This window comes from Ursus americanus, chromosome 16, assembly GCF_024610735.1.
Source record: "Ursus americanus isolate L20-20 chromosome 16, mUrsAme1.1.p, whole genome shotgun sequence".
NCBI classification, from domain to species: Eukaryota; Metazoa; Chordata; class Mammalia; order Carnivora; family Ursidae; genus Ursus; species Ursus americanus.
Genome location: NC_142142.1, coordinates 29,608,121 through 29,622,934, shown reverse-complemented (window position 1 = coordinate 29,622,934; position 14,814 = coordinate 29,608,121). Strand labels below are relative to the sequence as shown.

Genomic DNA, 14,814 nt, shown 5'->3' with positions numbered 1-14,814 from the left:
GTTATTGGTCAAAAGCTAAGTACTTCACCTAGAGAGGCGTCTCCGAGTCGAGCTCACGCTCTCTCCGGCGTTTAGTCCAAGGGAACTGATGGAGTGTTTGAACTTCGCACTCGCTTTTATTCGGTTTCAGTCATTCTATTTGATTGCCATTGGAGACAACACAACCCGTGGCCCATGTTTCCTCTTCGGTGTGGCCCGCCCCTTTGTAGAGTCCCCTCAGAACCTTGTGGGGGCCGGGTGCGTTAGCGCCCCCACAGTTTCAGCGTTGCGCTACCTTGTGACGTCAGCGAGGGAAGAGGCGGATTCTCTCCTACACCGGAAGACGTCCGCTTTTTTGATTGGCTACTCAATACGTCCGTTAGGACGTGTTGCCTTTTCCGTGTGCACTCTGAGCGTGGGCGTCCCTGTGGGGGTGTGTGCAGGGGTTTCTAGACCCGGCACCAACACCCCAGCCCCTTCCATCAGGGGTTCGGCTTAGGGTCGCCCCTGGTGGGCGGCTCTCGAATCTTGAGGAAGAACTCGAAAACCCAGACCCCCCAGGGCTGCGGAGGTCCTCTGGGTAGGCAGGAAAATGGCGGCAGCATCCGTCTCTGCGACTTCTGGTTCTCAGATCTCGGTAAGAAGAGGCCGACGTTCGAATAGCCTCGGTCCCGGTGCTTTTTTCCTTTTCCTCACCCTTCAAAGCGCTCTGGGCCCAGAGTCTCAGCCATCCCAGGGATGCCTGGTCGCCCCTTGCTCCTCGCACGCCTACTGCTCCTCTGTTGAGGCTGCACCCTTACCTCGAAACAGGCCTGGCCCGCCTCCATCACCTGTGCTCCCTTCACCTTCCGGCCTAGCAGCGCAGGTTGCCGAACTTTGCCAGGATTCGCTAGGGTGTCTACCCACGCCCTGGCCCGGCGAAAACATTGCAGCTTTGGTCACGTGGGTCTAACGGCCCCTCTTGGAAACTAGCCGAGACCAGGTAGGCTCACGAGTTGGCTTATTTGGCAGCTGTTGAATAGTCATCAGTCGCAAGTGCTTACTAGTTGCTGCTTGTGCTGATTCCATTGCCTGCAGTGCTTCCCCTCTTAACATTCCCGGTGACTTTGTTCTTGTTTGTACCCAGAGCGCGCGCTTTCCACCTCCGGTATTACTTTGCAACGTGTACATGCCGTTCTAGAGAGGCGACAGCGGGAGCTGCACATAAATATTGTTTTTCGCGTCTCCAAGGGCTACCAGCCAGTTCAGTCACTATTATTTGTCGAATTGGAATGTCAGTGCTTAGTGTTGGGGATCCGCCACCTTGGGAATAGACAGAAAATGGGAGGAGGCTCAAGTGAGAGCTATTATATTTTCATTTAGCTAAGGCGGAGGGCTTGGCATACTTTGAGGCTCTAAGATTACACAGGTAAGTGAAATAGAATCCCTGCGCTGAAGGAGCAGATACTGAGGAGAAACTGCGTGTAATTAAGCTGTTACACAGTTCAGTTTGATAAATGCTGCTCTACTAGAATAACATAGGCATGAGTGGTTTGCAGTTCTTGGGTAGGCTAGAAATAGTTTCCTAGTAGGGAAGATGGAGCCAGCTAGCTGGGTGGGGAAGGAATTGTAAATGCTTGTCACAAGAACTGAAAAGAAGAAAAAGGCATCACAGGCATTTCTAGGTATATGCCAAGACAGTAGGAACTTTCAGGAAACTAAATAATTAGGAATGAGCAGAGTTCATGTGCTGGTAGAGTTGGGTTAGATGAATTGTGGAAGTAGGTAAAAACGTGAAAAAAGAGGGATAGTGAGGGAAGAAAACAGGGAACTATCAGAGTAAAGTTATGTCATAGACACTAAGGGGGAGAAGTTTAGGGAGCATTAAGGGCCGAGTCATCTAGGGGAAGACAGTTTTCCTCAGTTTCAGCTTTTGGTGACTTAAGGTTTATGATAATGAGGCCAGAAGTAACTCAGAGTTTCTGCAGAATGGGAGTGGAGTTTGCCTAGCAGTCAGGGAAGATGAAGGAAAAGGAATGAATGAAGCACTTAGAGTTCATTCCGGAATTAGGTCAGTGAAAGGGAATATAAAAAGAGGAGCTGTTAGGAAGTGTCCCTAAGTAGATGGATGAGATTATATAGGAGTTGTGATTAATTAAATTTAAATGGGAGAAGAAGGTTTTTCACTGCTTTCAAAACTTAGCACTTGGAGACTGTGCAAGAAATACTCCTATAAATGTTAATTGAGCTGTACTCTGCCAAGCGCACCTAGCTGAACAGTGGTACTGGGATGTGCTGTCAACCCTTATTCCTTAAGGTAGCCTGGGCGTAAATTTCCTAGAGTGTTTAATAGGAAAGCATTTACTTTATTAGCGTATAAGAAATGGCCCTGCTCAGACAGTTTAACTGGCCTGTCAGAAATAAGGCTGGCATTTCCAACAAAATTTAAAAAGCATTTTAGCTTAGCAAACAGCTGATCATAAAATAAGAGAACACAAAAATATCTTTAAAAACTACAGCATAAACTCAGAGGCTACTCATATTCACATTTTAGGGTTGTATTAACAATTCATATAAAATCAATTCATATGTATTCAACACTCATAAACCCAGCTTGGAACTTGGTATAGTAAATAGAGATGCTTTTACTAGGCAAGGTATTTAACAGGCAAATTCACAAATAGCTTTCTTGAGAAAGCAGCTACTATGTAAATCTCAAATGTGAACAAGATGGAAGCAGGTGATACATGCAAATTGATTTTTTTAAAGTATTTTTTGCAACAGCAGCAAGAAGAGTAACATGGTAACAACAGGTAACATGTACTGAGTGATTGCTATGTATTCTTTCAGGAGTGGCAGCCTCAGGAAAGCAGCTGTGACGGGGCACAGTGACATTAAATAGAAGTATAGGCAGCATAGTGTTGAAATAGAAGAATATCTTTCCTGTCAGCCCTTTTTTATTTTCCCAGTATCCATAGTCAGAAATCTTACGTCACTTTGGACTTAAGCTAATCTCCTAACTGGTCTCTGTGGCTTTTTAGCCAGGCCCTGTAAGTAATGTGCTCCATATTTTTTTTTCTTAAAAATTTTATGACTATATCATAATTTTTTAATACTAAGTATATAAAAGATTTATCTTTGAGAATAATAAAATGAATACCTTTATGCTCCTTCATGCATCTTCCTGCTTTTCTCTCACATACATAACACCCCCATATGTTTTGAGATTATAAAATCTGTAGTATTATCTGGCAGTCATAGTTTTAAATGCTTTTCATATATTAGCTCATTACTATTTCATTTTTGAATGAGCAAAATGAGGCACAGGGGTTAAGTCAAGTTTACACAACTAGTAAATGGCAGAGCTAGTTTTGTTGTTCACTAGTTTGCCAGCCATTCAAAAACATTTCTCTGTGATCATCCCTAAATGTTCCACTAGTGCAAAAATTTCTCTAAAGCAGCAGTTTTCAAAGCATGGTCTGAAGACAGTTGAGGGTCCCTGAGGCCCTCCCAAGAGGGTCTACAATGACCTTCTTTACCCAGCCACTTTGTAGGGGACCAGATTTTCTTGTGTATCAACCAAAATCGCATTATCCAGCAGAGTGAATACGAAGCAAATGTAAGAATTCAGCAACCTTCTTTTTAGAATTCAAGAGATCTGTAAAAATGTGTTAAAAAAAGAAAGTGACTCTTTTCATTAATTTTTTGGATGTAGTTATTAGTAAATATGTTAACATTTAGATAAAACCCACATGAACAAAAAGTTCTTTGGCGTTTTCAGTAATTTTTAAGAGTGTAAAGGGGTCCCAAAACCCGAAATATTTGAGAGGGGCAGTAGTGGTTTTAACTGCAAATGGGGCTGTGGGTTACAACTCGGTAGTGGGTTGTGGAATATGTTTAGTGACTGAGGACATAATCATTTTTTTTAAAAAAAGAGGAAAGAGAGAAAATAGTTCAGCAAATAGACCTATGATTGAAATGGCAGGGTCATAGAGAGTGCATCTTTGGCTTTCTTTGATGATGCTGAATTGTTTTCCAAAGCAGTTGTACCAGTATATTCCCACCAACAGTCCCTTTAATCCATATCCTCTTGAACAGGTGGTATTGTCTCACTTTTGAATTTTTGCCAAGAAGGGAGTGTGATATGCTATCCCGTTCTTGTTCTGACTTGTGCTCCCCTGATCAATGGAGAAGATGCACCTTTTACTTTTTCATAACTTTACTCATAGTTTTTCTTCTATGAAATGCTTGTTTGTGTCTTTTGTTTGTCTTTGTCTTTTCCTGTTGATTTATAGTCACTCTTTATGTATTCTGGATGTTAATGCTTGCCTGTTTAGCCATATTCTAATTACTCTTTGGCTTGTCTTTCACTTGTCTAATATCTTTTAATGGGAGTTCTTAATGTTCATGGGGTAAAATTTATTAGTCTTTGTGTTTAGTGCTCTTTGGTTAGGACATTCTTATAGCAAAGGCCATTAATGACGTTCTTACGTATTTTTCTCTACAAGTTTTAAAGCTAGCCCTTTTAAGTCCTTAATATGCTTGAAGTTAATTTGTGTGCTGTGAAGTAGGGATCTAGTTTAATCTTTCTACTTAAGATGCACAGTTTCTCCAACATTACTTGTTAAATTTATCTTTCCCCAATGGTTTGCATTTCTAGCTATCAATATATTTCTCTATGTGTATGTTTGTTTTACTGGGCTCTTTGTTCCATGGTTGTGTTTGTCTCTCGCTGTATCTATACTCACTGTCTTAATGATTCTCCTTTTTATATTTCTGAGAGAGTACCTGCCTGTCTTCCTTGTTCCTTCAAGAGAAATGTTAGCTATTCTTGGTCCTTTGCTGTTCTTCAGTAGAAATTATAAAATCTGCTATTGGAATTTCAATTGAAACTACGTTGAATTTCTAGTTCAATTTGGGAATAACCAATGCCTTTACGATACTGAGGCTTCTCTCTGTTTCTTGTTACTCCAGTTTTTTTGAACTTAAACATTTTTCAGGAAGATTTTATAATTTCAGGTCTTGTACATCATTTATTAAATTTATTTTTAGTTTATTTTTTATATGTTTTCATAAGTTGCATTTCCTAGCTGGTATACAGAACTATTATACATTCTTTCATATTAATTTTACTCAGCAATTTGTCCTAAACTCTAATTCTAATAATTGAGGATTCTTTGGTATTTTCTATTTAGATGATCATAACCTGTGAAAGTTTGATTCTTTGTTTTCAGTCTTAACATTTATTACTTCCTTTCTTTATCTTAATATGCAGGCTACAAAATGCAACACAACATTGACTAGAAGTTGCCTTGCAGATATCTTTGCCTTGTTTCTGAATTTAAAAGGAATATTTTAAATTTTGTACCATGAAATATGTTGTCATGTGTTTTTGTAAATTTTCTTATTACTGTAAGAAAATAGTTCTTTAATAATGGCTGGATATTGAATTTTATTGATTACTTTTTTGCATTTGTTGATAATATGGATTTTCACATTAAAGTGAAATGGATGTTCTAATGTTCACTCAGTCTTAAACATTCCTGGAATAACCCCATTTTGGTCATACTGTATTATTTTTTCTATATAGTTGAGTATTGTTTGCAAAATTGTATTTTTTTTATGTACCTGATTTCTTCCAGCCATGTTGCACGTTTCATTTGAAAAGAAGGCAAATAATACATGTTTCTTATCATCCTTCATACTTAATGCAGTGCCGTACACAGAGATGTTCAATAAATACTTGAATCGTAAGTGTTCCTAAGTCGGAACTAATGTTACCAGGGAAGAAAGTCATCAGACTAAACGTTTTGCCTTTAATCCTGAAAGTTTCTCTTAGAATCATATCATTTTAGGTGGAAAAATATTTACTGAATGCTTGGGGTCTTGGAAAGCATACTGATTAGGAGTTAGACTCGGGCTAAGTAGCTCTGAGACCTTAAGCAAATGGTTTAAGTTTTCTTAGCCTGTTTTTTTCACCTACAAAATGGGGACAATAATAGTTGCTATGCTTCCTTTGGGGGCTTTTGTAATAACTAAAAGAGAATATGAATGTGCTTGGAAAAAATAAGTTGACAAATCTAAGATTCTATATTTACTGTTACGAAAAATCCCAAATATATTTTTCTGAACTCTAAGTGTAGATACTTTCTTACTTATCAGGATTGTTGTGAGGATCAACTGAGATAATGGAAATTGTAAATTGTAAAGTACCATGCAAGTTTGAGGTTTGTGGGTTGTTTTGTTTTTATTTTGCATATGTATATATTACATGCATATGGGGGAGCCTAATTCTGCTTGAAAGATCCTTTGCCCTTCAGTAGTTCTCAGGTACCCATGAAAGCAAGAAGAATTCACTTGAAATCTATCATCTCAGATGGCTGCTATCTTTAGAAAGGACAGTTGTCAGGGTTAGCTCTTGGTAAGCAGGTGTGGACTTAAATGGTGAACAATTTCTTACACTAATACAAAACTTTAAATGATGAGTACCTCACTCTGCCTAAACTGTACAAACAGTGTGGTTTATGCTGAACACCTGCTTTCTTTCTGGGAGTCAGGAATGTAACCAGCCCCCAATGAAAACTTTGGCCACTGAGTCAAAGGAGCCTTGGTAGAAAACACTTCACAAAAGTTGTCACTATTAGTTGCTGAAGGAATTAAGCATATCCTGCAAGCAGCTAGAGAGGAATTTTGAAAGCTTGTGCCTGATATCTTATGGACTTCACCCCCATGGGTCTTTTGCTTTTCCTGATTTTTGCTTTGTATCCTTTTGCTGTAATAAATCCTAGTGATGAGTATAACTATATGCTGAGTCCTTTCAGCCCTTCTAGCAAATCATCGAACCTTGGGCTGGTCCTGGGGACTGCTCACAGTCATGGTGACAGTAGTTGGAACCTTCTCTAAATTCAAGTTCCCAGATACCAGCCAAGAATCAGCCTTGTAAGCAGACATCTCTTAAGTATAGCAGTTGAATGTCTGCTATGTTAATCCTTTCTGCACAGTCTTTCTATGACGTTTGTGCTCTTTGTTGTTGTTTGGTTTAAAGGAAATTGTATTTTGTAATTTATATTTTATAAATATATGTTTGTAATTTTATAATTTATATACTTGAATGGAATAATTCAATTTTATGGACAATGTGCAGTTTTCCTGTTTTGCAGAGGAATTATATAATTAATTCATTCAACAGATTTATTAAATATCATTATTGAGTGTTTTTATTGGAACTTTAGTGGGGATGACTATGTTTTTCCAACATCAATTCTCCGGTGTTAACTGGGTGTCTTACAATCTATTTGATTCTGCTGCTAACTAGTTGAAGATAGTGCAGGTCCCACAGGTTAAGGGGCTGGGTCCCACATAACTGCCCCTACGTCAGTCCCAGGTGTCCTGAAGGTAGGTTTTTGCACTTCTGCCCAGTCAACAACAAATGAAGGAGTTCCCATGACCCTTTCTCCTCACATTTATTAATTTGCTAGAATGACTTACAAAACTCAGGAAAGTCTGTTATGCTTACAGTTAGTTTTTTTTTTTTAGAACTCAGAAACAGCCAAATGGAAGAGACACATAGGGCCAGATATAAAGGGTCTTCCATGACCACTCTGGATGCTCCTGGAACTTCATTGTTCAAGAGTTTTTATGAAGGTTTCATCATGTACTTGTGATTTATTCAATTATTGGCATTAGTAATTGAACTCAGTCTCCAGCCCCTCCCTTCTCCTGAGGTCAGGGTGTGGGGCTGAAATTTCTAACACTAATCACTTACTTGGCTTTTCGGGCTACCAGCCCTCATCCTGAAGCTATCTAGGGGGCCCCACTATTGGTATAACAAAGACACTTATCACTTTACAAATTCCCAGAGCTTTTGAATCTGTGTGTCAGGAACCAAGGACAAAAACTTTTTTTTTTTTTAATTCCACATGGCATAGAGATACTAAATATATCAAGTAGGGATAAGCATTTTTTTTAAAAGAATAAAGGCTTCAGAGTGACAGAAAGGTGCTATTTTAGGGATGGTAGTCAGGGAAAGCCTTACTGACAAGACTTTTGAGCAGATGACTGAGTGGCATGAGGACGGGAGCTTTCCAGGCAGATAAATCTAGCAAAGGAAAACAGTGTACTTTGCATTTTAGAAATTCAAAAGTTGGTTAGTATAGCTCAAATAATGAGGGGGCAGAAGGGTGTGGAGAAAGAGTGGGAGGGAATGAAGTCAGAGTTAGCCTGAGGTCAGGTATGTGGGGCCATAAAAGCCATGGTTAGGAGGCACCTGGGTGGCTCAGTCAGTTGAGCTTCCGACTCTTAATTTCAGCTCAGGTCATGATCTCGGGTGGTGAGAACGAGCCCCACATCAGACTATACGCTCAGCGCAGAGCCTGCAGGAGATTCTCCCTCTCCTTCTGCCCCTCCCCCTGCTCGTTTGCGTGCACATGCACTCTTATGTGCGTGCTCTCTCTCTCTCTCTCAATGCATAAGCCATGGTGAGAATTTTGGATTCTATTCTGTGATGGAAATCTATTGGAGGGTTTTAATTAGGGGTATTACTCTAATATACTTTTTTTTTTTTTTTAACTATCATAACTATTACTACTTGGAGACAGACTAAGGGGATGAGGACAAGAGTGATTAGAAGGCTATTAATGCAGTCCAGACAACAGATCACAGTAGTGTCAACCAGTGCATTCGTAGTGGAATTAATGAAAAATTGGAGAGTTTCTGGAGATACTTTGAAGACAGAGGCCCAACAAGATACTGAAAAATTGGACATGGGTGTATGAGAAATGACTTCATCCAAGTGTTTTGACCTGAGCAGTTGGGTGCATAGTGGTGCCAGTTGTTGTGGTATGCTGGGAGAGGAGCAGGTTTTGGGAGTTAGTTCAAGAATTTGTTATAGGCACATAAAATTTGAGGTGCCCATCCAAGTGGAAATAATGAGTAGGAAGGTTAGTTTGAATATAGAGTAAGAGCGCAAAAGAGCTCTGGATTCCATATTTAAACTTGGAAGTCTCAGCAAGTAAAGGCTTCTCGAAGTCCTAGGAGTTGATGAGATTAAAGGAATTCATGTAGAAGAAAACCATAAGTAAAAGGACTAAGCTTTGGGGCACTTCAGCATTTAGCAAGAGGAAGAAGAGAGCCAAGGAGATTCTTAGGAAGAAGCCTGTATTGTTAGGAAAACCAAAGAATGTGCTCCATCTTCTAAGGAAAGTGTTGGGATGAAGTGATCTCTATCACATGCTTCCGGGGGTCACCGAATTCAGTGTAAAAGTCACTGGTGAGCTTGATGAGCTGTTACTCTGAATTGGTGAAGACTCAAGTCTGATTGGAGAGGGTAAGAAGTGAGGGACTAAGAGGCAGCAGCAGTTACAATTATTTTAAGTCTTTGTTGTAAGTGCTGAGAAATGAGACAGGCGCTGGAGGAGAGTCCTAAAGTTCAGGAAAGCTTTTGTTTGTTTTGTCCTTAATGATGATGTGAAAGGTCTAGTGGAGTGAAATAGCATCAGGAGTGGAAGGGATTTTATGGGAACCAAAACTTTGAGCAAGTAGGAGGAGATCGGTCCTTTAAACAAACTTTAAACAAACCTCATTCCTTATTTCAGGGGAGGGAAGGCAAAATGTATGGGAACAGGTGTAGTAGGTAAGCTGGTGGTTCTCTTTTGAGAACTAGTTAATTGTTCAGTTAACCACCTCTGATTCTATAGAGGGTGAGATTGGGGTGGGGGTGAGGTAGGTAGGCAAGTCTAGTGTTTTGAACCTCCTTTTCCTCTTTTGTAAAACAAGGAGCGTATATTGGATTGTTTCTGTAGTTCTTCCCAACTGTTAATTTATTACTTTTCTCATCCCTGAAGTTTATAACTTATCCCCAATTGTTTTTCTCACTTGGAAAGACCTGGCTATTAAGACCACATACTGTTTTTTCTTGCTCTATTATTATTCTTAGGTGTTTACCTAACTCTTTGCCATCTTAACCATTTTTAAGTGTATGGTTCAGTAATGTTAAGTATAATAATATTGTGGTGAAACATCTCCAGACTTTTTCATCTTACAGAACTCTCTCTCCATTAAACAACTCTCCTTGGCAATCTCCCCTGCCCCAGTAACCAACATTCTGCTTTCAGTTTCTATGACTTTGACACCTCATGTAAGTAGAATCATAAAGTATTTGTCTTTTTTGACTAGCTCATTTCACTAAGCATAATGTCCTCAAGGTTTATCCATTATGTCCCATGTAATGGGATTTCCCTCCTTAAGGCTGAATAATACATATGTACATACCACATTTTATCCTCTTACTGTTTTTATTAGATACATTTGTGTGTATATGTTAAGGGTTGCCAGTTCTGTATTTCTTGGTTTAATTTTATTTCAAAATAATTCTTGTAAATAATTTTTTCAAGTCCATTTTATTTTCTGTTTTGCTTTTGATTTATGTATTCTTCTCATTCATAACAGAATGGTGTTTGTGTGTAAATAAAATTTTATATTTGGGTATTTGATATTTCTAATTGCCCCCCTCCTACCTCTTTTTCCTAAAGCATAAATTTTTTGAAGCAAGAACTATGCCTTTCTTTCTGTATACCACAGCGTCTGTATATTTTACACTACATATTTTTAAGTAAAACATACTAAATTTATTATGAGTATCATTTAAGTATTTCTGTGCAGCATTTCTATTCAAGTTGTTTGAAAATTATTTCCTTTTTACAGTGTCTGGCATATGGCTATATTTAGACACATAAGAAACACTTGAAAAGTTTTATTTTTTTTAAGTAATGATCGAATTGTGTTGTGTATCGTCAGTGGGCTCTATTTTTTCTGTCATCTCTATTGGTGGAACATGAGCAATACAATTCTGAGTCAGGAATAAATCGTGTGTGTGCGTGAGCTTCTGTAAGTGTGTGTATTCACATCCCATTTGCAGTTTAAAATTTTGAAACGTAATTTTTATATTTTTATTTTTCAGAACATCTTAGTCGAACCTGCAAGGTCTAATGGAAGTATGGTTCGCCATTCCTCATCTCCATATGTAGTATATCCACCTGATAAGCCTTTCCTTAATAGTGATCTACGGCGCTCCCCGAACAAGCCTACATTTGCCTATCCGGAAAGTAACAGCAGAGGTAATAGAGCCTAACAAAATAGATGGTTTTTTGGTTTGTTTGTTTATCCACTGCTCTAAAACTCTTGTGTCTTCCATGTATTTTAAAATTAGGGGCGTGGCACCTGGGTGGCTTAAGTCAGTTAAGCATCCAACTCTTGATCTCTGCTCAGGTCATGATCTCATAGTCTTGATTCTCTCTCTCCGTGTCTCCCACCCTAACCCTACTCCCCGCTCACGCACATGCTCACTCTCTCTCTCTCAGAAAAACAAACAGGAGTATCTATTTCCCCTTTCCTATTTTTAAGCTCCTCAAAGTACAGCACTTTTCTTCTGTTCACTGATTATTAAACAGTATCATCCACCAAATCATCCAGGCTAATAGATACTTTGAGATATCTAGGACTGCTCTGTCATATGCAGTATCAGTCAGAAGCCAAAAATCAGTATTTTTGCCTCTGAAATATCCCAGAGATTTATTGGTTTTTTCTCTTCATTCTCATTGCTTTTGTGCAGAGTCTCATCATCTATCACATAGGTAATTGTGATATACTTCTAAATGATTGCTTAGCCTGTGGTCTCCCTCTCATCCCCATTTAAACAACATTCCTGCCATCATCTCTCCTACTTTTCTTTTTTTTTTTTTAATTTTAATGTTTTTTTATTATATTATGTTAGTCACCATACAGTACATCCCTGGTTTCTGATGTAAGGCCCAGTGCTTCATTGAGTATAACACCCAGTGCACCATGCAACACGTGCCCTCCTCACTACCCATCACCAGTCCATTCCATTCATCTCTCCTACTTTAAACAAATTTTAGCACCTCTCCATGGCTTACATAACAAAGTCCTAGATTTTTTTTTTTTAATCTGGACTCTATCTGCCTTACCAATTTCATCCCTATCTTCTCTTATGTTCTTCCTTACCCACAGATCCTTTGCCCTGGCTACTTTGAAATATATTTGTTCCCAGAACTTGCCATCTGTATTAGCTTTCTTGCTGCCTTAACAAATTACCACAGCTCAGCAACTTTAACACAAATGTGTCATCACACAGTTTCTGTAGGTGAAATCTGGATGGGCTTAGCAGGGTCTTCTGCTTAGGGTCCTATGAGCCTGAAATCAAGATGTCGAGGGCTGTGTTCCTTACTAGAGAGTATAGGGAGGAATCTGCTCTCAGCTCATTCAGATTTTTGGCCACATTCAGTTACTTGTAGTTATAGAACTGAGGTTCCATTGTCTTGCTTTTAGTCAGGGCAAGTCTTTCCTCCTAGAGGCTGTCTGCATTCCTTCGTTTGCTTTCTTTATGGCCCTGTTCAGGAATGCTGGGTCATGTGTCTTTCATGCTTCATATCTCTCTATTTAGGGTCCTTTCCCAAAGTCCCTTTTGCCAAATAGCAGGTAGTCTGAGTTGGAAGGATTAGGACATACGTATCTTTGGGTATCCATTCTGGCTATCAGACTGTCCATGTCAAGCTTATAAGTCTTTCTCATGCTGTGCCCTCTTACTGAAATCTTTCTGTTGTAGAACTGTACTCTTTAAAACGTTATATATTATTTATTTTGAGAAGTCTACCAGCTTCCCCAACACATACCTCTTCTTGCTTTCCTCAGATGTCTCTTCCTCTTGGTCCTTTACTCATACTTCAGAGCCTTCATCAGGGGAAAGCTGGTAGTGGTGTCCTGGTCTGTCCATCCCATACTGGAGGTAGATATCATTGGATTGATACAAAAAATAAAAGCATAATGGATCATAATGAATATCCTGAGGCATTGCTTAAAGAGTTCACCATGCTCTGAAGGGATAAAAGATGCCGATTTACTGTTTACACATTATTTTTTCTTTTGTTTACTTTCCTCTTCATCTCCTTTTTCCCTCTTCTCTGATGTGTTCTTTAAAACCAGTAGTGACACACAAGCAGAATATAGCATTATTGCTAACACACTGGGCTGAACATTTGCTGACTTTCTGCTCTATGAATAAATCTGCCCATTTAACTTTTCTTATTCTTTTCATTCTTTAGTAATTACTTTACTCTGAACTTTTTTTTAAAGTTTTAGATAGAGGTAAAGATTAGAACTAGATAAAATACTGTAGCGGAAGGATTGATATCTAATTCCTAGAACTTGTACTCCTGCTAGAACTTTGTTGCATGATTATTTTTGTGTGTGTACTTATTTTTTAAATAATTACTAAATTTTAACAGATTTTTATCCACTGTGGGCTTCAGTTATTTATTCTTTGCTTTTTTACCATATGTTGTTTGTATGCTGTACAACTTTAATTTTTCAAAATTGCTAAAGTCTTTAGCTGCTGTGTTCGGATGAGTAGCATTTTATTACTTGTTTTATTAACCATTTAATTAATTAGCATTTTCTTTATTATCATCATCTTTGAAACACTATATCCTATAAGTAAGAGGTTTCTAGTTGGTAAGTTGAGCATTGATATAGATATTCGTGGAAAACACCAGACTTCTGTTTGAATGAGTGGAGTCTTACTTTGAATAGCTACTCTGTATGATAAACTTTTCTTCTTTACATGTGATAAGTGCTTTTTTTGCACTAATACATTACAGGAAAAAAGACTTTATTATTCTTCTTTAGTTCTAGTTTAATATATTTTCTTTTGATAAATTACCGTTTCACTTTGCTATCTAATAATCACTTTGAAAATGTAGTTTGATTACTGCCATGGAAAGAGATAAAGTATGTTTCTTGTAATTCTTATTTTCATATTCATTTTAAGTTTTAGAAAAGAGATAAGCAAGAAATTAGAAGTTATTACTGCCTTCAAAAAATGTATTGTCCTTGGAATCCCTTTTTTCCCCTCCCCCTTGGAGCCCTTTAAAAAAAGAATGGTAACTAATGTCAATCCAATAAAGTTTAACCTATTGTTCATGTGATTTAATACATTTCACATAATGGTAGTATGTAGAATGGCTTGAACATCTGAAGCAAGATAACTGTGAGGCAATTCTGCTAGGCCTTTACTGTCTAAACCTTTTACTTATCCTAGTCCATGTGGTAAATGACATGGTAACACATGTATAGCACATGGAGATAAACTGACGGGGCTGATGGGAACTAGTCTGGGGTCTTCCACTGTGCCAGGCCACTCATGGCCCCCGTAAGAGCTGAGAGAGAAAACATCTTAGCCTATTACAAATTTGTGCCACACCTGTTGGGAAATGCTCAGCATTACTGTGACCAGTGAGAGAATCAAGTTATAGCTAGTGTGCTAGGTATTGATAACAATTTACTGTCCATCTGTTCTTCTAAAGTACTGGTTCTCCAATTTTTTAGTTCAGGAAACCCTAATTAACCCACTTCATGTTTACATAAATATGTTAATGAAAAATAACTGTTTTCCAAATTTAAAAAATATGCTGCTAAGAGTGACATTGTTTTATTTTATAATTTGTAAATCTCTCATTTCTGACTTAATAGAAAACTCCTTGATTCTTACCTATTTTTGCATTCCATTTGTGTTAATAAATTGTTTTGATTGAAGTATGTGAAAAAAATGTGGCCTTACATGGATATGTAGGAGGAAAAGAAGTAATACTTTAATAGCCTTTCCAACAATTTGTGGATATTTTTATTTGATATTACACCAAAACTTAGCAAGTGGTTTCTTAAAATTTAGTTGCCTTGTGGAATGTGAAAACATCATTGAATTTTTCATATTCTGGGACCTCAGGACCACCTACATGGTAGGAGATTAACTCAGAGGACTCACAAGTTTCAGAAGTGGTTGTA

General features: G+C 38.3%; 1 protein-coding gene across 2 annotated transcripts in view; it reads left to right on the top strand.

Moving 5' to 3' along the window:
* Nucleotides 1–350: 350 nt before the first annotated feature.
* CEP57 (centrosomal protein 57) overlaps nucleotides 351–14,814 on the top strand; it is a 35,481-nt gene continuing 21,017 nt past the window's right edge. The window contains exons 1-2 of one of the 2 annotated variants that reach the window (XM_045790810.2): nucleotides 351–616; nucleotides 10,916–11,072. In XM_045790810.2, the coding sequence (XP_045646766.1) occupies nucleotides 572–616; nucleotides 10,916–11,072 (202 nt within the window). In that variant the 5' untranslated portion in view covers nucleotides 351–571. Of the gene's footprint in view, nucleotides 617–638; nucleotides 962–10,915; nucleotides 11,073–14,814 lie in introns of those variants that run through there. The other variant, XM_045790811.2, reaches the window with a different exon arrangement.